Source organism: Mesoplodon bidens (assembly GCF_964165515.1).
Source record: "Mesoplodon bidens genome assembly, chromosome: 8".
NCBI classification, from domain to species: domain Eukaryota; kingdom Metazoa; phylum Chordata; class Mammalia; order Artiodactyla; family Ziphiidae; genus Mesoplodon; species Mesoplodon bidens.
In genome coordinates this window covers 16,654,099-16,681,873 of record NC_138165.1, presented here as the reverse complement: position 1 = coordinate 16,681,873, position 27,775 = coordinate 16,654,099, and the positions used below count along the sequence as shown (strand labels likewise).

Genomic DNA, 27,775 nt, shown 5'->3' with positions numbered 1-27,775 from the left:
TTGCTTCAGAACAATTACAGTCTTCAAGAAATTAGTCAAAGCATCTTCAGATCTTGTGTTAGGCTCACCTTTAAATCTGATGTTACCACAGGCAGTAAATCTCTATTGCTAAAGGAAATCACTCATCATTTTTCTACTAGTTAACTAAATAATTATAAACTATTGCTGCTTTCTTTTTCTCATATTACCATCTACTGGTATAATATTCTTTGAATATACAGAGTAGTTACAATAATTGTTTTAATGTCCTTGTCTGTCAACTCTAATGTTTGTGTTAGTTCTGGGTCAATTTTGATTTTCTCATTATGGGCCCTATTTTCCTGCTTCTTTGCATGCCTGATAATTTTGCCAGAAATCGTGATTCTACCTTGATGGGTACCATAATTTTGTATCCTTCTAAATATTCTTAAGCTCTGTTTTGGAACACAGTTACTTGGAAATGGGTCACTTGGGGCCACACTGTTAAGACGTGTTAGGAGCAGAGCTGTGTTGACTCCAGGGCTCACTATTCACTACTACTGAGGCCAGGCCCTGTTGTTTACTACCCAGTGCCCGGAAATCACAAGGTTTCCAATTCTGGCTGGTGAGAACTGGTACTGCGCGCGCGTGTGTGTGTGCGCGCGTATGTGTGCGTGCGTGCGTGTATGTGTGCGTGCATGTGCACGCTGGGCACTGTCACTTCTAACCCTTTTGGATGGCCTTTTCTCCAGCCTTAGGTAGATTCCTCAAAGGCATGTGCTGCCCAGTACTCAGCTCAGTACTCAGAGAGGACCTTGTGGGCGTCTCTGTGCGGCTCTCTCCTCTCCCGTCCTGTGTCCTGGAACGCTTGCAGCCTGTGTCTCCCTGGACTCTCAATTCTCATTCCTTAACCCAGGGAACCTATCCTGATTTCCACTCCTTGCATCACAGGCTGAACTCCCTCAAGGCTGTAAGTCGAGGCAACAATAGGGCTCACCTCACTTGTTCCCTTTCTTTCAGGGATGAGAGTGCTTTGTTGCTTGATGTCCAGTCTCTTAAAAACCATTGTTTCATATTTTGTCTGTTTTTTTGTTATTTCAAATGAAAGTAGAGGGTCACAATAGAAGCTAGTATATATGATAGACACTCTAAACGTACTATAGAAACACTTCTAAAGTATCATAGAAATGCTTTAACAAATCATCACACTAAATAGGCTGCTTTAATTATAATCTTGACTAGAAATGATCACCAGTCTAACTCTCTAATTCTCCTCTTGTTCTGGATGAGGATATTAATATTCTTGGCATGTGACTGTTACGACAACACTCATTTGCAACCCATTAAGATTGATCATCTCTCCTGTGCAGCAATTGGGATCTTTGTTCCTATGCATATTTCAGGACCAAGGTTTTCAGTGCCACCCCAGGACCAGGTTAACTGTTCTCTGGGGCTCTTAGTTAGGCTGTTTCAAGATTCTGACTCCCCAATACCATCAAATTGACAATACCTCCTTACCTCCAAAGGGATAAATACTATAGGAGTTAGACAGCTTAAGGAGGCTTTTACCAGCCTGCCAATCAGTGAGTCCCGCACTCTTGAAAGTCAGACACAGAAATGGATGCCCTCCAGGAAACTTGCCTCTGAATGTCAATTAATCAACAATAGTCTCACTCAAGTACTACACATCTGCAGATGATGTCAACCCACTTAAACCTCTGAAACTCTTCCAGTGCTTGAACTCCATGCTTCCTCAAAACCCTATATAAGATCAGCAATTTGCTCTGATCAGGGAGGCCACTGTCTAACATCTCTCCCCTACCACAGTAAGCAATAAATTCAGCTGTGTTTATTTTTTAGTATTTTGTTCTATTTATTTATTTATTTATTTATTTATTTAGGGCTGCATTGGGTATTCATTGCTGCGCGTGGCTTTCTCTAGTTGCAGAGAGCAGGGGCTACTCTTTGTTGCAGTGCATGGGCTTCTCATTGTGGTGCCTTCTCTTGTTGTGGAGCATGGGCTCTAGGTGCGCGGGCTGCAGTAGTTGCAGCATGCGGGCTCAGTAGTTGCAGCACACAGGCCCTAGAGTGCAGGCTTCAGTAGTTGTGGCACATGGGCTTAGTTGCTCTGCAGCATGTGGGATCTTCCTGGACCAGGGATTGAACCTATGTCTCCTGCATTGGCAGGTGGATTCTTAAACACTGCACCACCAGGGAAGTCCCCAGCTGTGTTTTTTTATATTAGATATTGAGTGGTGGGCTCATCAACCTCTGAGTCTTATATTTGATATTCTAATTTTATAATTGCTCATTTGATTTAGGTCCTAATACTATTATCAGCAGCTACCATTACTGGAGCATCAATTAAGCCAGGTATTATGCCAGCTGTTTACATACTTTAAATCTGGATTACTTAATCTGAAATGAGAAGATAAAGCTGAATTTATTGCTTACTATAGTAAGGGAGAGCTACATTGGTCAGGCATAATCTCCTGGAACAGAGTTGAATAAACTTCTTTGTAAATGTCCAAGGAACCTGCAAATACAACCTCTGAGATATCTTATATACGAATAGAGATATGGTCTTATAAAAGGTGTGCTAGTAATTACCCAGCATAGAAGGGTATATGTTTACTAGACAGTGGGAGAGTTTTTACCACTTTTCAGGTGATCGTATTTCCAGGGAGTATCTACTAGATGTTAGACTAGGACATTTCACTGAAATAAAGTATCATATCATTTAGTTGCCAAATCATCCAGTACCTCATTAAATGCTTTTTGATAAAATTTACTTAAAACAATAGCCAGGTATCATGCAACAGCATCTCCTATCATACAACACATTAATATAAATTTACTGGGTGGAAAATGGGGAAAGGGACAAAAAAGATGGGGTGGTTCTGTATTGATATCAAAGAGTTCATAAAAGGATAAACTCAGGTCCAAAATCTTCAGTCCACATCAAAGACTTCATGTCCTGATGACGGTGGAAACAGCCCAGCCCTAGTTGCTGGGCTCAGGGAATCAGGGTGATGTAGCTGTTCTAAGTGAAGAAGCTCCTCTGTCAAGGACACCACCTCTCTTTAGTTCAGAATGACACTTCTTGGGCACAAGTCTAAGATTCAGTTTATTCTCCCATCGATGTAGAGCAGACTGATCGGATATGCTGCTGTGCCTTTTATCTTGGTCCTATTGGAAAGAAAACACACCCCAAAACTGTTAGAAACTAACTGCAGAGCTGAGGACCTATTTTGTCTTTATGGATGTCATTTTTTTTTCAAGATGATAGGTGGTTCTAAACTAGACAGCTTGGGAGAGGTAGAACTTTTAAGAAAGAAATTCAGTTCATTGGTTTTCCAAACAGTAGTTTAAAGAGATCTACAGATTCGTGGAGAGTAGCTGGATGAAGACAGAACTTGTGTAATGAGAAATCTGAGAAGGAACAAATCCAGAATTGCTTAAGACAGACAAATATTCCACCTCTTTCCGCCACCTGTCTTCCCTCTGCAACGGGTTTTTGGTCAGCTCAAGTTGTAGGCCATTGTGTTTGCACTTAAACCAGCACCAAGCTTGTTCCAGGTTAGCTGTTATCTGCACATAACAAATCTTCTCATTAAAATTTACAACAAAGGAACACTTAATCTTTTTGTGTATTAGTTCAAGAGACTCTTTTTTTTTTTTTTTTTTGCGGTACACGGGCCTCTCACTGTTGTGGCCTTTCCCGTTGCGGAGCACAGGCTCCGGACGCGCAGGCTCAGCGGCCATGGCTCACGGGCCCAGCCGCTCCGCGGCGTGTGGGATCTTCCTGGACCGGGGCGCGAACCCATGTCCCCTGCATCAGCAGGCGGACTCTCAACCACTGTGCCACCAGGGAAGCCTGAGACTCTTTCTTTTTACACTTATAATTTAAAAGCTTTATTTCCCCCCACAATTAGCAAATGGGCTTCATATTAGTTAAACTGGAAGTTTTCTTCCTATAGTTGCCAGTTCAAGAGACTTTAACTAGATATTAAAAGACTCAAATTCTAACTTTATGGTCTTTGCAACCTGTTTGCATAATACACATCCTCCTATAGATGAGAGAATAATTTCTGAATATGGAGTTAAACAATGAATGCAAACCTGCTGATTTTCATGCATTTGTTAATATTTCCTGGATGTGAACTGAGGTGAGAGGGCTTGGGAGAAAGTTAAGATAGGAGTGAAAGTACAAGATGGCATTGAAAGTTCATGTGGTAATTCAAACCACACTTTGAGTTCTGTTCTCTAAGCCTAAACACTTCTCCAAAGTCCCTGAACTGTAAAGCCTAGATTTTCCTGCTGTGCTTTATAAAGGTAATAGAATGAATTAGTAAAAACACTGGACCAGCTTAGTGTAAATGGTATTTTTTATTTCCTTTATCAAAATATTTTATACTTTAGCTCCTAAGCACAAACTTCCAAATGATCTGTTAGACTTGAAAACAGTCCCTCTAATAGTCTGCCTTTGAAGATGATCTAGAATCAGTATTCATTTACTTGACAAATATTTATTGAGTGCCTCTATGTGCCTAGCACTTTTCTATGTATTTGGGATATTTTGTTATTTTGAAGGTAGAGCCAACAGGTTTTTATTATATATAAAGGTTGCTTCAAAATAGCTGTAGAACATATCCTCTAGAATAAAAAGTAAAATGACTGGTTTTCCCCCTTTGATTATTTATGTTTCATGGACAGCATTTTCATGTTTTGACTCTGAGGTCTCAGAGACTAGTGTATTTCTCTCTTGCTTGGGAGAAGGCAAGTTCGATGAGACCAGGGGTTTCTTCTGGCTTATTCACCCTATAGCTCCATCACCTAGCATGGCACCAGCCATATAACAGGTCCTTTATAAATTTGTGCTACTATGTACTTGTCCCATATTAACCAGGTCACAGTGTGAGTACAAAATAGTGAGACAAGAAAATAGAGCTCTGCTTGTCACTTAACTTTTAGAAAGCTACAAAGCTAAAGTATTTTCCAGGTCTGTTTGTGCATCCTGATGACAGACACACTCCCATCCACCCCCAAACCAAACCCCACTTTTCTCTTTATCAGAAGTGGAGGGAAAGATGCTTGAAATGACATTCATTGTACATCATGTCTCCTCTTGTATGGTGAATGAGAATGGAGCCAACATTTATTGAAACTTACTCCAAGCCATCTATCAGAGTAACAGCGGTAGGTAATAACTTCCTGACTATTATAGAAGTGGTAACTGATGAGTTACAGAAAGTAAATGTAACTTCCTTAAGGGCCCAGTAAGTGTCATTGTTGGCAAACTCACAAGAAACGGGTCCATATTCCTTTTAATTAATTAATTAATTAATTAAAACATCTTTATTGGCGTATAATTGCTTTACAATGGTGTGTTAGGTTCTGCTTTATAACAAAGTGAATCCGTTATACATATACATATGTCCCCATATCTCTTCCCTCTTGCGTCACCCTCCCTCCCACCCTCCCTATCCCACCCCTCTAGGTGGTCACAAAGCACTGAGCTGATCTCCCTGTGCTATGCAGCTGCTTCCCACTAGCTATCTATTTTACGTTTGGTAGTGTGTATATGTCCATGCCACTCTCTCACTTCGTCCCAGCTTACCCTTCCCCCTCCCTGTATCCTCAAATCCATTCTCTAGTAGGTCTGTGTCTTTATTCCCGTCTTGCCCTTAGGTTCATCATGACCTGTTTTGTTCTTTTTTTTTTTAGATTCCATATATATGTTAGCATATGGTACCTGATTTTCTCTTTCTGATTTACTTCACTCTTTATGACAGACTCTAGATCCATCCACCTCAGTACAAATAACTCAATTTCGTTTACTTTTATGGCGAGTAATATTCCATTGTATATATGTGCCACATCTTCTTTGTCCATTCATCTGTTGATGGACACTTAGGTTGCTTCCATGTCTTGGCTATTGTAAATAGAGCTGCAATGAACATTCTGGTACATGACTCTTTTTGAATTATGGTTTTCTCAGGGTATATGCCCAATAGTGGGATTGCTGGGTTGTATGCTAGTTCTATTTTTAGTTTTTTAAGGAAACTCCATACTGTTCTCTATAGTGGCTGTATCAATTTACATTCCCACCAACAGTGCAAGAGGGTTTCCTTTTCTCCACACCCTCTCCAGCATTTACTGTTTGTAGATTTTTTTTTTGCGGTACGTGGGCCTCTCACTGTTGTGGCCTCTCCCGTTGCGGAGCACAGGCTCTGGACACGCAGGCTCAGCGGCCATGGCTCATGGGCCCAGCTGCTCCGCGGCATGTGGGATCTTCCCAGACCGGGGCATGAACCCATGTCCCCTGTATCGGCAGGTGGACTCTCAACCACTGCACCACCAGGGAAGCCCAATTGTTTGTAGATTTTTTGATGATGGCCATTCAGACTGGTGTGAGGTGATACCTCATTGTAGTTTTGATTTGCATTTCTCTGATGATTAGTGATGTTGAGCATCTTTTCATGTGTTTGTTCACCATCTGTATCTTCTTAGGAGACATGTCTCTTTAGGTCTTTTGCCCATTTTTGGATTGGGTTTTCTGTTTTTTTGTTATTGAGCTGCATGAGCTGCTTGTATATTTTGGAGATTAATCCTTTGTCAGTTGCTTCATTTGCAAATATTTTCTCCCATTCTGAGGGTGGTCTTTTCATCTTGTTTGTGGTTTCCTTTGTTGTGCAAAAGATTTTAAGTTTCATTACGTCCCATTTGTTTTTGTTTTTGTTTCCATTTCTCTAGGAGGTGGGTCAAAAAGGATCTTGCTGTGATTTATGTCATAGAGTGTCCTCTAAGAGTTTGATAGTGTCTGGCTTTACATTTAGGTCTTTAATCCATTTGAGTTTATTTTTGTGTATGGTGTTAGGGAGTGTTCTAATTTCATTCTTTTACGTGTAGCTCTCCAGTTTTCCCAGCACCACTTATTGAAGAGGCTGTCTTTTATCCATTGTATATTCTTGCCTCCTTTATCAAAGATAAGGTGAGCATATGTGAGTGGATTTATCTCTGGGCTTCCTATCCTGTTCCATTGATCTATATTTCTGTTTTTGTGCCAGTACCATACTGTCTTGATAACTGTAGCTTTGTAGTATAGTCTGAAGTCTGGGAGCCTGATTCCTCCAGCTCTGTCTTTCTTTCTCAAGATTGCTTTGGCTATTCGGGGTCTTTTGTGTTTCCATACAAATTGTGAAATTTCTAAGTTGCTTTGGGTGGTATAGTCATATTCACAAATGTTGATTCTTCCAATGCAAGAACATGGTATACCTCTCCATCTGTTTGTATCATCTTTAACTTATTTCATCAGTGTCTTACAGTTTTCTGCATACAGGTCTTTTGTCTCCTTAGGTAGGTTTCTTCCTAGGTATTTTATTCTTTTTGTTGCAATGGTAAATGGGAGTGTTTCCTTAATTACACTTATAGATTTTTCATCATTAGTGTATAGGAATGCAAGAGATTCCTGTGCATTAATTTTGTATCCTGCTACACTACCAAATTCATTGATTAGCTCTAGTAGTTTTCTGGTAGCATCTTTAGGATTCTCTATGTATAGTATCATGGCATCTGCAAACAGTGAAAGTTTTACTTCTTTTTTTCTGAATTGCATTCCCTTTATTTCTTTTTCTTCTCTGATAGCTGTGGCTAAAACTTCCAAAACTATGCTGAATCATAGTGGTAAGAGTGGGCAACCTTGTCTTCTTCCTGATCTTAGAGGAAATGGTTTCAGTTTTTCCCCATTGAGGATGATATGCCTACTTTCTGGAGGGTTTTTATCATAAATGGGTTTTGGATTTTGTCAAAAGCTTTCTCTGCATCTATTGAGATGGTCATATGGTTTTTCTCCTTCAGTTTGTTAATATGTTGTATCACATTGATTGATTTGTGTATATTGAAGAATCCTTGCATTCCTGGGATAAACCCCACTTGATCATGGTGTATGATCCTTTTAATGTGCTGTAGGGATTCTGTTTGCTAGTATTTTGTTGAGGATTTTTGCATCTATGTTCATGAGCGATATTGGCCTGTAGTTTTCTTTCTTTGTGACATCTTTGTCTGGTTTTGATATCAGGGTGATGGTGGCCTCATAGAATGAGTTTAGGCGTGTTCCTCCCTCTGCTATATTTTGGAAGAGTTTCAGAAGGATAGGTGTTAACTCTTCTCTAAATGTTTGATAGACTTCACCTGTGAATCCATCTGGTCCTGGGCTTTTTTTTTTTTTTTTTTTTTTTTTTTGCGGTAGGCGGGCCTCTCACTGTTGTGGCCTCTCCCCCTGCAGAGCACAGGCTCCGGACGCGCAGGCTCAGCAGCCATGGCTCACGGGCCCAGCCGCTCCGCGGCATGTGGGATCTTCCCAGACCGGGGCACGAACCCGCGTCCCCTGCATCGGCAGGCGGACTCTCAACCACTGCGCCACCAGGGAAGCCCCTGGGCTTTTTTTTTGTTGGAAGATTTTTAATCACAGTTTCAATTTCAGTGCTTGTGATTGGACTGTTCATATTTTCTCTTTCTTCCTGGTTCAGTCTCGGAAGGTTGTGCATTTCTAAGAATTTGTCCATTTCTTCCAGGTTGTCCATTTTATTGGCATAGAGTTGCTTGTAGTAATCTCTCATGATCCTTTGTATTTCTGCAGTGTCAGTTGTTACTTCTCCTTTTTCATTTCTAATTCTATTGATTTGTGTCTTCTTCCTTTTTTTCTTGATGAGTCTGGCTAATGGTTTATCAATTTTGTTTATCTTCTCAAAGAACCAGCTTTTAGTTTTATTGATCTTTGCTATTGTTTCCTTCATTTCTTTTTCATTTATTTCTGATCTTTATGATTTCTTTCCTTCTGCTAACTTTGGGGTTATTTTGTTCTTCCTTCTCTAATTGCGTTAGGTGTAAGGTTAAGTCGTTTATTTGAGATGTTTCTTGTTTCTTGAGGTAGGATTTTTTGCTATAAACTTCCCTCTTAGCACTGCTTCTGCTGCATCCCATAGGTTTTGTGTTGTCGTTTTCATTGTCATTTTTTTCTAGGTATTTTTTTGATTTACTCTTTGATTTCTTCAGTGATCTCTTGGTTATTTAGCTGTGTATTGTTTAGCCTCCATGTATTTGTATTTCCTACAGATTTTTTCCCGTAGTTAATCGATATCCAGTCTCATAGCGTTGTGGTCAGAAAAGATACTTGATACGATTTCAATTTTCTTAAATTTACTGAGGATTGATCTGTGACCCAAGATATGATCTATTCTGAGTGTTCCATGAGCACTTGAGAAGAAAGTATATTCTGTTGTTTTTGGATGGAATGTCCTATAAATGTCAATTAAGTCCATCTGGTTTAATGTATCGTTTGAAGCTTGTGTTTCCTTATTTCTTTCCAGTTTGGATGATCTGTTCATTGGTGAAAGTGGGGTGTTAAAGTCCCCTGCTGTGATTGTGTTGCTGTTGATTTCCCCTTTTATGGCTGTTAGCATTTTCCTTACGTTTTGAGGTACTCCTATGTTGGGTGCATAAATATTTACAATTGTTATATCTTCTTGGATCAATCCCTTGATCATTATGTAGTGTCCTTGTCTCTTGTAATAGTCTTGATTTTAAAGTCTATTTTGTCTGATATGAGAATTGCTACTCCAGCTTTCTTTTGCTTTCCATTTGCATGCAATATCTTTTTCTATCCCCTCACTTTCAGTCTGTATGTGTCCCTAGGTCTGAAGTGGCTCTCTTGTAGACAGCATATATATGGGTCTTGTTTTTGTATCTACTCAGCCAGTCTGTGTCTTTTGGTTGGAGCATTTAATCCATTTACATTTAAGGTAATTATTGATATGTATGCTACTATTACCATTTTCTTAATTGTTTTGGGTTTGTTATTGTAGGTCTTTTCCTTCTCTTGTGTTTCCTGCCTAGAGAAGTTCCTTTAGCATTTGTTGTAAAGCTGGTTTGGTGGTGCTGAATTCTGTTAGCTTTTGCTTATCTGTAAAGGTTTTAATTTCTCTCTTGAATCTGAATGACATCCTTGCTGGGCAGAGTAATATTGGTTGTAGGTTTTTCCCTTTTACCACTTTAATTATGTTCTGCCATTCCCTTTTGGGTTGCAGAGTTTCTGCTGAAAAATCAGCTGTTAACCTTATGGGGATTCCCTTGTATGTTATTTGTTGCTTTTCCTTTGCTGCTTTTAACATTTTTTCCTTGTATTTAATTTTTGATAGTTTGATTAATGTGTCTTGGCGTGTTTCTCTTTGGGTTTATCCTGTGTGGTACTCTCTGTGCTTCCTGGACTTGATTGACTATTTCATTTCCCATGTTAGGGAAGTTTTCAACTATAATCTCTTCAAATATTTTCTGAGTCCCTTTCTTTTTCTCTTCTTCTTCTGGGACCCCTATATTTCGAATGTTGTTGTGTTTAATGTTGTCCCAGAGGTCTCTGAGACTGCCCTCAATTCTTTTCATTCTTTTATTCTGCTCCCTGGCAGTTATTTCCACCATCTTATCTTCCAGCTCACTTATCCATTCTTTTGCCTCAGTTATTCTGCTACTGATTTCTTCTAGAGTATTTCTAATTTCAGTAACTGTTTGTTTGCTCTTTAATTCTTCTAGATCCTTGTTAAATGTTTCTTGTAATTTCTCCATTCTGTTTCCGAGATTTTGGATCACGTTTACTATCATTACTCTGAATTCTTTTTCAGGTAGCTTGCCTATTTAATCTTCACTTATTTGTCTTTTAGGTTTTCACCTTGTTCCTTCATCTGTAACTTTTTTTTGTCATTTCATTTTTTTTGATGGGTGGTGCTGTATTCCTATCTATCTTACTGGTTGTCTGGCCTGAGACGTCCAGCACTGGAGTTTGCAGGCAGTTGGATAGAGCCGGGTCTTGGTGCTGAGATGAGGACCTCCAGGATGCCTCACTCCCATTAATATTCCCTGGGGTTTGAGGTTCTCTATTAGCGAAGCAGACTTGGAGCTCCCACCACAGGAGCTCGGGCCTGACCTCTGTCCTGGGAACCAAGATCTTGCAAGTTTTGTGGCATTGTGAAAAATAAAAAGAAAAAAGAAAAAGGAAAAAAAGGACCAGAGCAGCACAATATCAAAGAATGAAAAAGAAAATAATATTAGAAAGATAAAAAACATATTAGGAAATATAAAACTATAATTGAAACAAGTGCAACAAGGTAAAATAAAACCACAACAGAAAAAAGAAAAAAAGGGGGGGTGGTACAAGCCAAAAGGAGAGAACAATAACAAAGTATAAAGAATAAAATAAAATTAGAAAAATAAAAGATTAGGAAATATAAAAATAGAAGAGAATCAACAATGAGCCAACAAGGTAAAACAGAACCCCAATCTAAGAGAGGAAAAGAAAAAAAGCCTTAGCTATGGGGGGGTGGGGTTTAGGCAGGGGTGGAACTTAGGCAGGGGCGGGGTTTAAGGTGGGGCAGGACCTAGGCTCAGAACCCCCATAGCAGGAAAAGGCCCTGGGGGTGGGGCCTAGATGGGGTGATGTTCAAGTGTGGGGCAGGGCCTCTGCTTAGGACCTGGGTGGAAGGAAGGGAGGGCCTCTGCAGTGTGGAGTTCTGGAGTTTGGAGGTAAGGCCCTGAGTGAGGGTGTGTGGGTGGGGTTTAGGCCCAGTGCCTTGGACGGGGTCTCTGAGTGTAGAGGTGGGGCCCTGGGTTGGGGTTGTAGGGGTAGGGCTTGGGTTCTGCGTAGTAGGAGGGAGGCTCCAAGGATTAGGCCCAGGAGCCCAACAGGGAAAGCGCTGGCCCTGTTTCCTTCCATTCCTCTGTGCCCTCCCCCACTGTCTCCTCCAGGGTCTCTCCCGTTGCTGCTAGACCCCTAACCGTGGGTGGGTCCCGCTGGGTGTAGGAACACCTCCCCTCCCCCAGCCACCCCTCAGGGGTGCCAGTCCCACAGGTCCAGCCTTTACTTTTGCTCCCTCTTCCCTCCCACTCCCTCAGGACCCGCACAGCTGGAGGGGGCCTCAGTGAGCAGAGGGTCAGGCCTGGGATCTCAGCAGGCTCCCAGGGGCCCAAGTGGGCAGGGGAAACCTGGTCCTGGTCCCTTTTGATCCTCTGCCCTCCCAGTGGTACCAAAATTTCCCCCTACAGGCATGGAATCCCTTCCCCACCCCCAGCTGCCCATCAGGTGCCAGTCCTGTCCCACCTCAGCTTCTCCTCCCCCTTCACTCCCCCCCACGCCCCAGGTCCTACCTGGTCTCTGGGGGTTCCTCCCATCCCCTTAGGTGTCCATGGTCCCCCAGGTGCCTGGTAGGTGCCCTCGTTGTGAGGAGACGTGAATTCCGTTTCCTCCTAGTGCACCGTCTTCACCCCGCCCCCCCATATTCCTTTTTTTTTTTTTTTTCTTTTTGCGGTATGCGGGCCTCTCACTGTTGTGGCCTCTCCCGTTGCGGAGCACAGGCTCCGGATGCGCAGGCCCAGTGGCCATGGCTCACGGGCCCAGCCGCTCCGCGGCATATGGGATCCTCCCAGACCGGGGCACGAACCCGTATCCCCTGCATCGGCAGGCGGACTCTCAACCACTGCGCCACCAGGGAGGCCCCCCCATATTCCTTTTAATATACCATTCTGACAGTCATATTATCATGTAACTTAATGGCTACAAAAGGGATAAACTGGCAGCAATGTCACTGTGATACCTTTAGCTTAAGAATCTCTTCTTTTTTGAGTTTTATTTATTTATTATACAGCAGGTTCTTATTGGTTATCTATTTTATACATATTAGTGTATATATGTCAATCCCAATTCCAGGGATTTCTGGAATTTCAGGGGCTTGGACTACCAAGTTAATATTAGTCAATGTCAATCAATATTTTAGCATTCTATGATGTCTCATCAAGACACAGAATCGTAATCTAAAACTATTCTTTATAACGGAGGCTATACTAAGGTATTGGTTCTTGCCTTTTGCACTCCTGACAACTGTGTTACTGCAGGATATTACACGGACTTGTGTTTTAGGGTCATCGTGTCTGAGGAAGCCTGTCTAAGTCTTCATGTCCATGGGTCTGGCTTACCTGTTCTGATTCCACACTAGCTTCTTTCAGTGTATCCTCTGTTGCCTCTTTACATTTCTTCAGGTGTCTAACTGTTTCTTCCAATTCCTGAAAACGTGATACAAAGATTTTTTACAAACTCCCAATGTACTATATATGGAAGAAAAAGCTTCAATATTGTAATAAATGAGCAACCAAATTATGAAAGTATGATGGGGTACTTTCTCACTCCAGGTGCTACCAGAGTACAGGATAAAAACTATTACTTTCAGTTTAACCTACAGCATACATTTGTGTATATGATTATAGATTTTGATTTACAGATTCTCCTGAGAAAAGATGATTAACATCTCTTTCCAGAACTGGGGAATACTTTTCATAGCAGACAATCTCTGTTGGAAGGCAAGACCTTGATGGTCTCTTGAAGTCCCTTTTCCGTAATAAAATGTGCTTTTCATTAGGTTGGGAGTAGATAAAAGTCCTGTAATGGCAACAGATGTATCTGAGCTATGGGGAAGAACCAAGGGGTGTAAAGTTCCTCAAAGACTATGAAGTTCACAAGTCTTACTTAGTAACTAGTACTTTGCATGTGTGAGCTTTAGCCGTTCTTTAAAATGAGTATCATTTTTATTAAGTTGAACATGAAGATGAGGTGCCATAGTCAAAGCTCCAGGCTTCATTCCTAGATATGATTCTAAGGACTTAGCTAAGATGAACGACTTGTAAGTTTGTCTTCTTCTATAGAGCCTAGAAAAGCCAGGTGCCCTCATGCTGGGTTTTGCACATGGCCTTTGCTGGTAATCTCTGAGATGAATCTTAGGAACCCTTTTACCTGGCAGTGATGCTCCAGCTCCCACCTCCTCTTCTGCTCTGCCTCGAGTTGCAGCTCTTGCTGTTTATTCTGAGCTGACAGATCATGTCGGCTCTTGGCCAACAGCTGCATCTCCTGCTGTAGGTTAGTCATTTCAGATACACATCTCTGGATACTCAGTGACTGGTAGGGCACAAAGAGGGAGACAGCTGGTGAACCTGTCCAAGTTTGGGATTTCATGTGAATGGTAAACAGAGTGTGTGGAAATCATCTACCTGTTCATAGTTTCTTTTCTGATACTGATCCTTAATTAGCTCCATTTGCCTCAATTCTGTTTCTATTTGCTGAAAGTAAATGTGGAAATAACATAGAAAGATGATCAGTGGAAAAACTGGCTTGCTCTTTTTGCCTATAGGCTGACAGAAAGAATCCCACATGAGATCCACTGTTACCAGTTCCTGCTGGGCTCTCCTTCCCATCCAGCCCCCTGACCCCGAAAGAGCAAAGTCTTGTACAATCACTGTGGAAGAGACAGCTGGGGAGCCAGAATGTGACACTGGCAGCTAATGAGAAACCAAACACTGATGCAGCAGTATCTCTGCGGGAGAAAGAGTCTCCCCCCACCTCCCCCCAGGCAATCTGCCCACTTCCCAGGTGTAGCTGTAATTCCCAGAGAACACATGGTGGTGGTGGGGCTCTGAAACCATCTTCCCCAGACACCACTGCCTGCCTGGATCCTCATCAGATACTAAGGAGGAGAGGAGAGTTAGGGTTTCTCATACAACCTTCCTCCTCTCTATGTTCTGAGCATTATTCTCCTTAGCTAATAAGTGGAACTTAATTTGGGCCTTTTGATCCTTTATTTTCTCCTTGCTGCTGTTCAGTATCTTTTCCAACTCTGTAAGTTTCTGCCGCAGCTCCCGGTTGGTCCGGGATACTTCCACTGATCTGAAGTTGCTTTCATCAAGGGCTTTCTTCAGCTGTGGGATACAAAGGGAAAATTAGAACATTTTAACCTTCCATTCAGTAAGAGAAGCTTATGTTTAGCTGTGTCCCCATATTTTGTTCTCTTTGGACCTTTCTTTTAAAAAGGAGGTTAAGTGATGGGACTTCCCTGGTGGCCCAGTGGCTAAGACTCTGTGCTCCCAATGCATGGGGGCCGGGTTTGATCCCTGGTCAGGGAACTAGATCCTGTGTGCCACAACTAAAGATCCTGTGTGCTGCAACTAAGACCTGGCACAGCCAAATAAATAGATATTTTAAAAAGGAGGGTAAGTGAGGCAATAATAAGAAGTAGATTTGTGGAGAAACACTCTCAGTGATTTTCATAATTTTTAACACTAAAGAACACAATTTTTCTTAGAACGATAATGTAAATGTATGTTCGTCATTTGCTTTCTAAGAGCATGGCTTTGGAGTCAGACAGAAGTTAAAATCTCAGCTTCACCACACACTAGTCAAGTAATTTCAGATAATTAACTTCCCTAAGCTTCAGGTTCATCATTGGAAAAGTATGTGAATAGACTACTTCATAGGATTCATGTAACAGTTAAACAAGAGGAGGCAGAGAAGGAATATAGAGCCTGGCACACACTAATTGCTCAGTGCTCATTGCTGTGCTTTAAAGGTTTTTTTTTTTTTTAAAAGCTTAAGCTCGTCTCTTTCTGTCACTTGTGACCTCATGTATGGAGAAGTGAAAATAAATTATATGGAGTTTATGTAAATACACTTGTCAGTTATTGACTATCCTTGCATGTATTTTTATAATCTGGCTTTTTTTCTATTGAGGTATAGTTGATTTATGATATTATATTAGATTTCGGTGTATGACATAGTGATTAAAAATTTTTATAGATTATACTCCAGTTATTATACAATACTGGCTATATTCCCTGTGCTGTACAATATATCCTTGTAGCTTATTTACATAGTAGTTTATACTTCTTATGAATATTGCTTTTTGTTTAGAAATTTTAATAAACTTGTCTAGTGGAAAAATAACATAATGATTACTATGAAAAACAAGACAACAGGCCCACAATGAAGTCACTTATGCTAAACCTTATGTCACCAAACTGAGACTTAATTACAGTTTTGGCTCTCCCAGAGAAGGACTCTTAAACCAGTCAATCAGGAATGGCCTGATCAGCATTAGGTGAGTAATCTGCCTGACAGCCCCCTGCCATCCCTTAAAGGAAGTAACTCTGCTACTAGTAACTAATCTACTTTTTTGCCTAGTATAACTTCCTTGTTCCTGCTCCCCTCTGCCTATAAAAGTCTTTCATTTTATACAACTCCTCAGAGCGCCTTTCTATTGCAATCGATTGCATACTGCCTGATTCAAATTGATTTTTGTTCAAATAAACTCTTAATTTTATTATTCCTCAATTTATCTTTTAACATTACGTAAATCATTTTACAGACTTCCCCCTCTTCCTCATATGCCCTTAAATGAGTACCACTGGATTTGTAGGAAGAAGAGTCGGCAGCTGAGAAGGGAGATGATAGGAGGGTGGTATACTCTGTGGCTGGTAAGTATTTAACATGTGAAAGAAAAAAGTCAAAGTTATTTGTTACCTTTTCTCTTTATACTAGCTCATTCCCTCAGATCCTAACCTCACACTACAGTGTTAGTTTTTTATTGTCACCCAACTAAATTTCTGTTAGATATTCCACCATTACCTCAATCACAGCTTTGTCAAAACTGGGTAAGCCCTAAAAACTAACCCTCAAAACCACCCTGGAAAGCAGTTGTGATGATTTCCATTTTGATTGAGGAAACTGAGACTCAGAAGTGAAGTCATCTGCACAGATAGTAAATTTACACATTGCTAATAAGAGGCAGCGCTGGGAGTCTTAAACAGTGCACCCTGAGCCCACCCCTGCCACTAACTGCTCAAGACATCACACTCATACTGTTCCTTGGTCTCTCCTGCACAAGTTCACCGTCTTTACTGATCCCCGTTAAAAGGATTTAATTTTTAAATATTATGAACAACTCTCTCTGAATAAAGGTACTTTTAATTTCAGTGCCCATTTTTGTTTCCCGCAGAAATTATTTCTATAATATTTTTAACACTTATACAGTGCTTTTTCAATTTACAAATCATCATATAAACGGTTGAATCTGATTTTGTGACTGTGCGCTGTCAAGTGCAATTGCTAAATATGCTAAATTTGGCAAAATACAGACTGGCCACCCCAACCAAGTCTTGGAATTATTTTAATTACTCCCTCCCCTTTGCTTATGATACATTTGGTGTCTGCTTTTTCTATTAATTAAAATGGATTTTTGATTTGATTGTTCTCTATTTTCAACAGAAACACTTTGCTTGGCTCTAATCATCTGAAGCCCAAAGTTACTGCTCTAGTTCCCCTTAGCCTCCATATTTCTAGTTTCTCTTCATTCTTACCTACTCTCCACTGCTAACAGACTAACCGACCTAACATTGTGCTCACAGCCTCCTCAGAAACCTCCAGTGCTCTACTTTTACCTAATACTTTCCATCCAACACTCTGGGAGTCAAGGCCATCTACCAGCTGGTCTCATCTAAGCTAACCCCCTTTTCTCAGAAATTTCCTAAAGTCTCTGCTCTGATCAAGAGAGGCAAATCCTTTTTCTTTGCTCACATGTCCTATTTATTTCTGTAACTAAGCTTTGTTCATCCTCTTACATAGAGTGTCACAGCCCTGTCAGCTCTGCCAGTCTCAACCCTGTAGAATTTCGTCAAGCTTCCCCTCTTCTTCGATCACCCAACCAGCCTAAAACAAACTTTCCCTTACTTTTGAATTCCTTTAAAATTGTACACAGCTTCTAGCTATCCAGGAAACATCTTCTGATGTCTTCCTAGTTGTCTCATGTAAAGAGTGGAGATGACAATTAAATAAGGAGTAATTTAGCACGGACCACATCTTCTGCTGTTTTTACTTGTGCCTCTTAGGAGGAGGTAGGTGCATGATGGATGCTAGTTAAGTGAATTGAGGAGACAGGTGATTTGCCATCTGTCTAGCAGATGGCGGTCTCCTCCTTCCCACTCAGTTATTATTCTCCAATGGGAATGCTGTCATCAAGGCATTCCTTCATTGGGCAGATAACTGTATATCAGAAACTTTTTGTGTGTTAATTTACAAACAGCATAGAGATGTATCTGGCTTGCTGGCAAAAGGGAGATTAGAAGAACCAAAGAACAACTGTAGCCATTCTCGGAAATCCTGTAGCTGGTTCTCCTCTTCAAAGGCATTCACCTAGAGGGAGACTTTTGTCACTTGCCTCCATACCTCAGTCACTTCCCGTTGTGCTGCTTTCTTTGCAGTTTCTCTATCAATTTGAAACTGCTTTCTTAGAGCATCTATGCTTTCAGCATGCAATTCTGCTTCTGTTTTGGATTCTTCACTCATCCGTTCTCTGTTTTGAAAAAGAGACATGATAAATCACCTTTAGAAAACATCTTAGTAGGCGTTATTTACCAATGAGAAGCAGATCAGTCACCAGGTAAAAATCACTGATCTGGAACTCATTAACAGAAGAAGAAATAAGCATTTACCTACAGCATTAAAAAACAAAAAGTTGTTCAATATAAAGAGATCCACCCAAAAGAGTGAAACACATACTCTTGTTTTAACCAATACTGAGTAGTCTTGAGCCAGCAACATTTCACCAGAATATAAAATTTGTACAGATTACAAATATGAAAACTACCTTCTTTGCTTTAGCTTATACTTGTCTGCTATATCAGTATGTTCACTACGTGAAAGGAATAAAGATCCACGTGCACAATGCATTTCCCTTGGGTATAAATTTTCATGGGATGTTATTAATATCTAAATCCTATTTGCCTAGATAAAGTTTAACAAAAAACTTTAGTGGCTTGACCTGAACTTGATGGGTTTGACCTCACTAATCTCAGGAAAAAAGTTGAAAACAATGAATGGTTTAGCAGCTGCTTAAATGGAATTATCCCACTCCTGGAGGGGTTATTCCCATCCATGCTTCTGCTTCTCCTTTTCCAAATCATGCTTTTAAAGGACACATAAGCTTCTGATAGAAAAGGTTTGGGAGAAACATGTAAGTATCCCTTCCAACTTGGTTTAAACCTTCATGTACAGAAGAAGACCAACACTAGATGAGGGAAGAGCTGAAAAGGAGCGTACCCCAGCCAGCTAATATCTGCTCTGCTCAACTATGCCTGCTTCCTTCACATGGCTCTGCTGGGAGTACTAGCTCAAAGTAGGGAAAAAGGGTTTAACTGGTTTATGTGAATTAGCCAAACTTTCTCTCCCAGAGGCTCTTCCCTAATTCCACTGTGACTATACTGCCCTTACATGAAGGTTTCCAAATTCCGTAGCTCAAGTTCTTTGCTTTCCAATTTCTCTTGAACAGGAACAAGCTTTGTTTGCAGCTGATGATTTGTCTGGAGAGCTTGCTCCAGGCTCATAGCCAGTCTCCTGTTTTCTTCTCTAGCTACATCTAGAGCTTTCTGTAGAGCCTCCATCTGAAAGAGAGAAGAAAGAAGATTGTTTATAATTCCACTGTAACAGATACAAGAAGTCCATAACACTGTATATTCACTCTTTAAACTTTGAAACAATAATTATTTGGAACCAGAACCAAAGACTCCAGATGCCTGGAATATATATATGTGAGAACTTATTACAGACAGTCCGTAGGAGACTCTTAGAAGGTGATGGGAAGGGTATGCTCCACTGGTCACTAGAGAGTTTTGGAAAATAGAGCCAACTTATTTATCCTAATTTCTAAGGTTTTAAACCAGTTAAACTCCCCTTTCCTGATCCTATGACCCTCTGGTCTCACTGCCTAGAGAGATAAGAACTGGCAACTGTCCCTTGTATATCCTTCTAGAAAAAGCTTTTTATAGGAAATATGTCTATTTTATATGTGTGCATACGTGTAGATACATATTCATGTGTGTATACACCTATAAACATGTGAGTATTCCTCCTTATTAAGTGGGATCTCTCTAGCTACTTCTGACTAAAGTTATGTTGTTTTCTAAGCCCTTTAAGTTCACTTATGCATTAATACATGAAAAGAATGCAGACCATATAAGACAAAGAGAGTTAGGCATAATTATGGTCCTGGTTTGCCAATAAATGGTTCACTGTAAGATCACAGACCCATTTCCCATTTGGAAATATGTCACTGTTCAAAACTCAGACTTGAATGGAAAGGATATTTACCCGATTGTTTTACTCCATTTTTCCAAAATAGCAATATCCCAATAAAATAAAAAATATCAACATTATCATCTATAAAAACCTGGCTTCTACCTTACTGTTGTGCTGGGCATCCATGACAAGGATTCTGGCCCGCAACTGGTCCACTTCTGCTTCCAGCTTCTGTACCCGCTGTTGATTTAGAGCCCTGTAAATGAAGGGCACAGGGAGAGTGACCACAGAAAAGTACCATCTAGGAGTGATACCACTGGGAGTTACAGGGCACCTTCCAGGAAGCCCAAATGGCATATGTAGTGGGCTACAGATGCTCAGAATATCTGAGAGTTGGCAGGTGACAATTAGCAGCCTCAGCTTCAGGTTAAGAAACTAATTTTCCTATGGATTAAAAACTTGTCCCATTTATGATTCAATTTGGCTTTATATATTAAAGTATCAGTACATGTTAATGACTAACTTATGGGCTGGTAACTTTATACTATATATATTACTAGTACAAAAATATATCACCTCTGTATGGACTGGCTTGCTGTGGAGATTTCTGCTTTTTACCCAGAATTTTATTGTGAATAGTAAACTATTTTTAATACCATCCCCTTGACTTTTTTTAAGTTCAGAGGTAATACAGATTCATAATATGTAAAAAAACAAGCACAATGAAGAATATAAAACTCACTTGTTCTCCCATAACACAGAGGCAATATGAACCACTAATGTATTACAATATGTCTTAGAGGTCTGATTAAACTCAAACCATTTGTTCATTAACCTAAAAGGGAAACTTTTATGTAATTTTTGAAACATTTAAAGGAGTTCACTTATGAAACATGGCTAAAAGTAGTTCTCAGAATGATTCATGTAAAATAAATAGGATACTAATAAATGGATAATTAATTCAAACAGAAGTAGACACTTGGCTTTAATCTTGACAATTACCATTCCGTAGACCCAAGGGCAGGTATAAATGGTGTAGAAAACAGCAAGAATAAAACAGCATAGGGCTTCCTTTGTGGCGCAGTGGTTGAGTCCGCCTGCCGATGCAGGGGACACGAGTTCGTGCCCTTGTCCGGGAGGATCCCACATGCCGCAGAGCGGCTGGGCCCGTGAGCCATGGCTGCTGAGCCTGCGCGTCTGGAGCCTGTGCTCCGCAACGGGAGAGGCCACAGCAGTGAGAGGCCCGCGTACCGCAAAAAAAAAAAAAAAAAAAAAAAACCAGCATATATCACATGAATTTCTAGAATACATACTTATTTACATCATTACAAAAAATATGAGAATTTTTGGATATCATTTTTATTTATAATTCCAGATTTTCCTGAATTTGCTAGTTCTTTAAATACCAGTTTACTACTTTATTTTCACTAGGGAATCAATAGAAAATGACTGTTTCTTGACTGCACTTTGTTCTTTACTACAAGGCAGCAGAAAAATACAAGTACAAAGACAGAAAAATAATCTCTGGTACCTTTCTTTCTTGAGGCCTGCAATCTCTGCATCCCTCTGCCCAAGCTCTATTTGCACTTTCTCCAGAGCGCCTTGCATCTTACTGTGAGAAGCCAACACATTCTCCAACATGATTGTAACTTTGCAGTTGTCTTCTTTAGCTTCTGCCAGTCGCTGAAAGTTTCCCACCTAATAGAAAATGAAATAAGACAAAGATATTTGATCCTTTCTGGTTATTCTTCTGCTGAGTCCCATGACTTCTAGAAGAGTATGGAAACCAGGTCTGGTAGAATGCTAAGAGGAAAAATTAAAGTATATTTTATATTTATTTTGTTTCTTAAGGTATTCTGACTTTGAGAAAACTAGACCCTAGATCATATGGATCCTATGAAGAGCTCTGCAGTGCATCCTAACTATTGTCGTGTCACAGCACATATATTAACTAGAGACATAAGGACCAACAGCTTCTTGGGGCTAGAGGTGGTCCCAGACTGGCCTGTGCTAGCCCTCCTCAGCTATCTTATCATGGGGTCAGAAGAAGATAACACATTTGAAGCCCATCAGAATTATCTGAGGAAAGAGGACCATAAGTGGAAGCTGCTGAAGAATGATGTGACTCACAGCCCTCTTCAGAGGGGCAAAATCTAGCACCTGCTGTCATGAATTTTGGGATGTTACCTCTCTTCCCACTAAGTACACACACTGTTAAGCAGAAAGCATTTGGTAATTTGACTTAACATAAAATCTTAACAGTGTTATATCACATTAATAATACATAAGTAGGTGGTTATTATTACCAAGGTCAGATGTGTTTCAACAGAAAAAAAATAGGACTTTTGATTATTTTAAGACAGGAAGAAAAAAAAACATTGGGAGTTAAATCATGTATTTTTAAAGGAAATATTTTAGAGCTCTTCTAAAGTTATCCTTTCTTTAGGAAAAAAAAATCCTCCTCTGATCAATCCTCATTCTTTTTTAATAAAGGTAACAAGAAAAGAAAGAATATGGCTCATGAAAAATTTCAGAAGCGCTTCATTTCAGTAACAGACTTCAGAAAGGATTGATGTCTTGCCTTCTTGTTCTCCCTGTCCTCCAAAGCTTTGAGGTCATGTTTCAACTTCTGACTCTCTTTCAGGGCTGCAGCACGACCCTTCACAACTCGTGAGAGCTCCCCTGCTTTCTTTTCAAGACTGGATTTCACCTTAGTAGAAAAAAAGAAATGATAAATGATTCTCCCAAAGCACAGTCAATCAGCAATTAGAATAAGACACAGCAATTTAGAAACCAAATTTAAAATGTTTAATTAAATATGCTTATATATTGTAAATAAAAACTAGCTTTAGTAGCGGCTTTTCCCCTTAAAACTACAAAAAAAATCTGTTAATAAACATGGGCAAATCTCTAATATATGTCAATCTCTATGAAAGCGCAGAATGAAGGTAAGGGAGATAAGACAATGATGCTAAGATGAAAAACGGGGGAGAAACTGATTATCACAGAATTTGAAAATACAAGGTAAATTAATATCATAAAAGCAAAGGTGAATAAGTACTAAATAGTGTCAAGAAAATAGTGTTACAGAAGTGTTCTAAATAGTGTCCTAATCCTAATTAGAAGTATTAGAATTTTATATCTCTGAAATACTTTTACTATATCTACACAGTTGTTTCAGATTCATCATACTATTCTAAATACTACTCTTTTAAAAAATACTTTATCTTGAAATACAGACTCACAGGAGTTTACAAAACTGGTGCAGAGTCCCCACCCACTCTTTTCCCTGCTTCTAATGATGACATCTTATATTGTAGTTCAACATTAAAACCAGGAAATTGAATTTAATGAGATTAACTAGACTACAAAACTTACAATTTTCACTTTTTTTTTTTTTTGCAGTACGTGGGCCTCTCACTGTTGTGGCCTCTCCCGTTGCGGAGCACAGGCTCCGGACGCACAGGCTCAGTGGCCATGGCTCACGGGCCCAGCCGCTCCATGGCATGTGGGATCTTCCCGGACCGGGGCACGAACCCATGTCCCCTGCATCGGCAGGCGGACTCTCAACCATTGCGCCACCAGGGAAGCCCTTCACCATTTTTTTTAACCTGCATTCATCTGTGTATGCACACATACACATAGCTCTATGTAATCTGACCCCATGCACATATTCCTGTGATCATGACAATCAAGATACAGAACTGCTCCACTGCCGCAAAGAACTCACTTGTGCTACTTCTCTGTGTTCACACCCTCCCCCAAACTCATCTCATGTCCCCTGGCAACCAGTAATTTGTTCTCTATCAATACTGTTTTTGTCATTTCAAGAATGTTATTTTAAACATTTAAAAATAATTAATTTTAGTATAATACATTCACGTTTTTTAAAACAGCCTTACTGAGATATAGTTGAAATACAATAAACTATGTATATTTAAAGTGTACAATTTTGATATATGTATAAACCATAATCATGATAATGAACACTTCCATTATCCCAAAAGTTCCCTTATGCCTTTTTGTAATTTCCCCCACTTCTATATCTCCCTGTTCCTACACATCCACCCAAGGCTACCACTGACCTGTTTTCTGTCACAATCAATTCACTTTTATTTCCTAGAATTTTATATAAATGAAATCACATTTGATGTACTCATTTTTGAATGATTTTCCACTCAGCACAATTATTGTGAGATTCACTCACTCTTCTTTATATATCAATACTTCTTCCTTTCTGTTGCTGAATAGTGTTCTGCTGAACACTTGAGTTGTTCGTTTTAAGCTGTTACAAGTAGAGCTGCTCTGGGCAGTTGTATACAGATCTTCGTGTAGATATATGCTTTCATTTATCTTTGGTGAATGCATAGGAGTGGAATGGCTGGGTTGTATGGTCGTAGTATGTCTCACTTTTATTTTATTTATTTATTTATTTATTTATTTATTTTTTATTAGTTTCTGCTTTATAACAAAGTGAATCAGTCATACATATACATCTGTTCCCACAACCCTTCCCTCATGCATCTCCCTCCCTCCCACCCTCCCTATCCCACCCCTCCAGGCGGTCACAAAGCACCGAGCTGATCTCCCTGTGCTCTGCGGCTGCTTCCCACTATCTATTTACCTTACATTTGGTAGTGTATATATGTCCATGCCTCTCTTTCGCTTTGTCACAGCTTACCCTTCCCCCTCCCCATATCCTCAAGTCCATTCTCAAGTAGGTCTGTGTCTTTATTCCCGTTTTACCCCTAGGTTCTTCATGACATTTTTTAAAAATTCCATATATATGTGTTAGCATACAGTATTTGTCTTTCTCTTTCTGACTTACTTCACTCTGTATGACAGACTCTAGGTCTATCCACCTCATTACAAATAGCTCAGTTTCATTTCTTTTTATGGCTGAGTAATATTCCATTGTATATATGTGCCACATCTTCTTTATCCATTCATCTGATGATGGACACTTAGGTTGTTTCCAGCTCTGGGCTATTGTGAATAGAGCTGCAATGAACATTTTGGTACATGTCTCTTTTTGAATTATGGTTTTCTCAGGGTATATGCCTAGTAGTGGGATTGCTGGGTCATATGGCAGTTCTATTTTTAGTTTTTTAAGGAACCTCCATACTGTTCTCCATAGTGGCTGTACCAATTCACATTCCCACCAGCAGTGCAAGAGTGTTCCCTTTTCTCCACACCCTCTCCAGCATTTACTGTTTCTAGATTTCTTGATGATGGCCATTCTGACTGGTGTGAGATGATACTGTAGTTTTGATTTGCATTTCTCTAATGATTAATGATGTTGAGCATTCTTTCATGTGTTTGTTGGCAGTCTGTATATCTTCTTTGGAGAAATGCCTATTTAAGTCTTCTGCCTATTTTTGGATTGGGTTGTTTGTTTTTTTGCTATTGAGCTGCATGAGCTGTTTATAAATTTTGGAGATTAATCCTTTGTCAGTTGCTTCATTTGCAAATATTTTCTCCCATTCTGAGGGTTGTCTTTTGGTCTTGTTTATGGTTTCCTTTGCTGTGCAAAAGCTTTGAAGTTTCATTAGGTCCCATTTGTTTATCTTTGTTTTTATTTCCATTTCTCTACGAGGTGGGTCCACAAGGATCTTGCTGTGATTTATGTCATAGAGTGTTCTGCCTATGTTTTTCTCTAGGAGGTGGGTCCACAAGGATCTTGCTGTGATTTATGTCATAGAGTGTTCTGCCTATGTTTTCCTCTAAGAGTTTGATAGTTTCTGGCCTTACATTTAGGTCTTTAATCCATTTTGAGCTTATTTTTGTATATGGTGTTAGGGAGTGATCTAATCTCATACTTTTACATGTCCCTGTCCAGTTTTCCCAGCACCACTTATTGAAGAGGCTGTCCTTTCTCCACTGTACATTCCTGCCTCCTTTATCAAAGATAAGTTGACCATATGTCCGTGGGTTTGTCTCTGGGCTTTCTATCCTCTTCCATTGATCTATCTTTCTGTTTTTATGCAAGTACCACACTGCCTTGATTACTGTAGCTTTGTAGTATAGTCTGAAGTCAGGGAGCCTGATTCCTCCAGCTCCGTTTTTCGTTCTCAAGATTGCTTTGGCTATTCGGGGTCTTTTGTTTTTCCAAACAAATTTTGAAATTTTTTGTTCTAGTTCTGTGAAAAATGCCAGTGGTAGTTTGATAGGGATTGCATTGAATCTGTAGATTGCTTTGGGTAGTAGAGTCATTTTCACAATATTGATTCTTCCAATCCAGGAGCATGGTATATCTCTCCATCTATTTGTATCATCTTTAATTTCATTCATCAGTGTATTATAATTTTCTGCATACAGGTCTTTTGTCTCCTTAGGTAGGTTTATTCCTAGATATTTTATTCTTTTATTCTTTTTGGTAAATGGGAGTGTTTTCTTGATTTCACTTTCAGATTTTTCATCATTAGTGTACAGGAATGCTAGAGATTTCTGTGCATTAATTTTGTATCCTGCTACTTTACCAAATTCATTGATTAGCTCTAGTAGTTTTCTGGTAGCATCTTTAGGATTCTCTATGTATAGTATCATGTCATCTGCAAACAGTGACAGCTTTACTTCTTCTTTTCCAATTTGGATTCCTTTTATTTCCTTTTCTTCTCTGATTGCTGTGGCTAAAACTTCCAAAACTAGGTTGAATAAGAGTGGTGAGAGTGGGCAGCCTTGTCTTGTTCCTGATCTTAGTGGAAATGGTTTCAGTTTTTCACCATTGAGGACAATGTTGGCTGTGGGTTTGTCATATATGGCCTTTATTATGTTGAGGAAAGTTCCCTCTATGCCTACTTTCTGCAGGGTTTTTATCATAAATAGGTGTTGAATTTTGTCGAAAGCTTTCTCTGCATCTATTGAGATGATCATATGGTTTTTCTTCTTCAACTTGTTAATATGGTGTATCACATTGATTGATTTGCGTATATTGAAGAATCCTTGCATTCCTGGAATAAACCCCACTTGATCATGGTGTATGATCCTTTTAATGTGCTGTTGGATTCTGTTTGCTAGTATTTTGTTGAGGATTTTTGCATCTATGTTCATCAGTGATATTGGCCTGTAGTTTTCTTTCTTTGTGACATCCTTGCCTGGTTTTGCTATCAAGGTGATGCTGGCCTCAGAGAATGAGTTTGGGAGTGTTCCTTCCTCTGATATTGTTTGGAAGAGTTTGAGTAGGATGGGTGTTAGCTCTTCTCTAAATGTTTGATAGAATTCGCCTGTGAAGCCATCTGGTCCTGGGCTTTTGTTTGTTGGAAGATTTTTAATCACAGTTTCCATTTCAGTGCTTGTGATTGGTCTATTCATATTTTCTATTTCTTCCTGATTCAGTCTTGGCAGGTTGTGCATTTCTAAGAATTTGTCCATTTCTTCCAGGTTGTCCATTTTATTGGCATAGAGTTGCTTGTAGTAATCTCTCATGATCTTTTGTATTTCTGCAGTGTCAGTTGTTACTTCTCCTTTTTCATTTCTAATTCTATTGATTTGAGTCTTCTCCCTTGTTTTCTTGATGAGTCTGGCTAATGGTTTGTCAATTTTGTTTATCTTCTCAAAGAACCAGCTTTTAGTTTGGTTGATCTTTGCTATCATTTCCTTCATTTCTTTTTCATTTATTTCTGATCTGATCTTTATGATTTCTTTCCTTCTGCTAATTTTGGGATGTTTTTGTTCTTCTTTCTCTAATTGCTTTAGGTGCAGTGTCAGGTTGTTTACTCGAGATGTTTCCTGTTTCTTAAGGTGGGATTGTATTGCTATAAACTTCCCCCTTAGAACTGCTTTTGCTGCGTCCCATAGGTTTTGGGTCGTCGTGTCTCCATTGTCATTTGTTTCTAGGTATTTTTTAATTTCCTCTTTGATTTCTTCAGTGATCACTTCGTT

At 39.8% G+C, this 27,775-nt stretch overlaps 1 protein-coding gene across 1 annotated transcript in view; it reads right to left on the bottom strand.

Moving 5' to 3' along the window:
* Positions 1-2,738: 2,738 nt before the first annotated feature.
* The window catches only part of LOC308621795 (coiled-coil domain-containing protein 150-like), a 98,089-nt gene continuing 73,052 nt past the window's right edge, over positions 2,739-27,775 (bottom strand). Inside the window, 11 exon segments of the mRNA XM_081242532.1 lie at positions 2,739-3,147; positions 3,439-3,549; positions 12,979-13,065; positions 13,790-13,951; positions 14,044-14,112; positions 14,554-14,748; positions 18,047-18,173; positions 19,091-19,260; positions 20,057-20,150; positions 21,426-21,592; positions 22,476-22,604. Coding sequence (XP_081098658.1) covers positions 2,983-3,147; positions 3,439-3,549; positions 12,979-13,065; positions 13,790-13,951; positions 14,044-14,112; positions 14,554-14,748; positions 18,047-18,173; positions 19,091-19,260; positions 20,057-20,150; positions 21,426-21,592; positions 22,476-22,604 — 1,476 coding nt within the window. The 3' untranslated portion in view covers positions 2,739-2,982.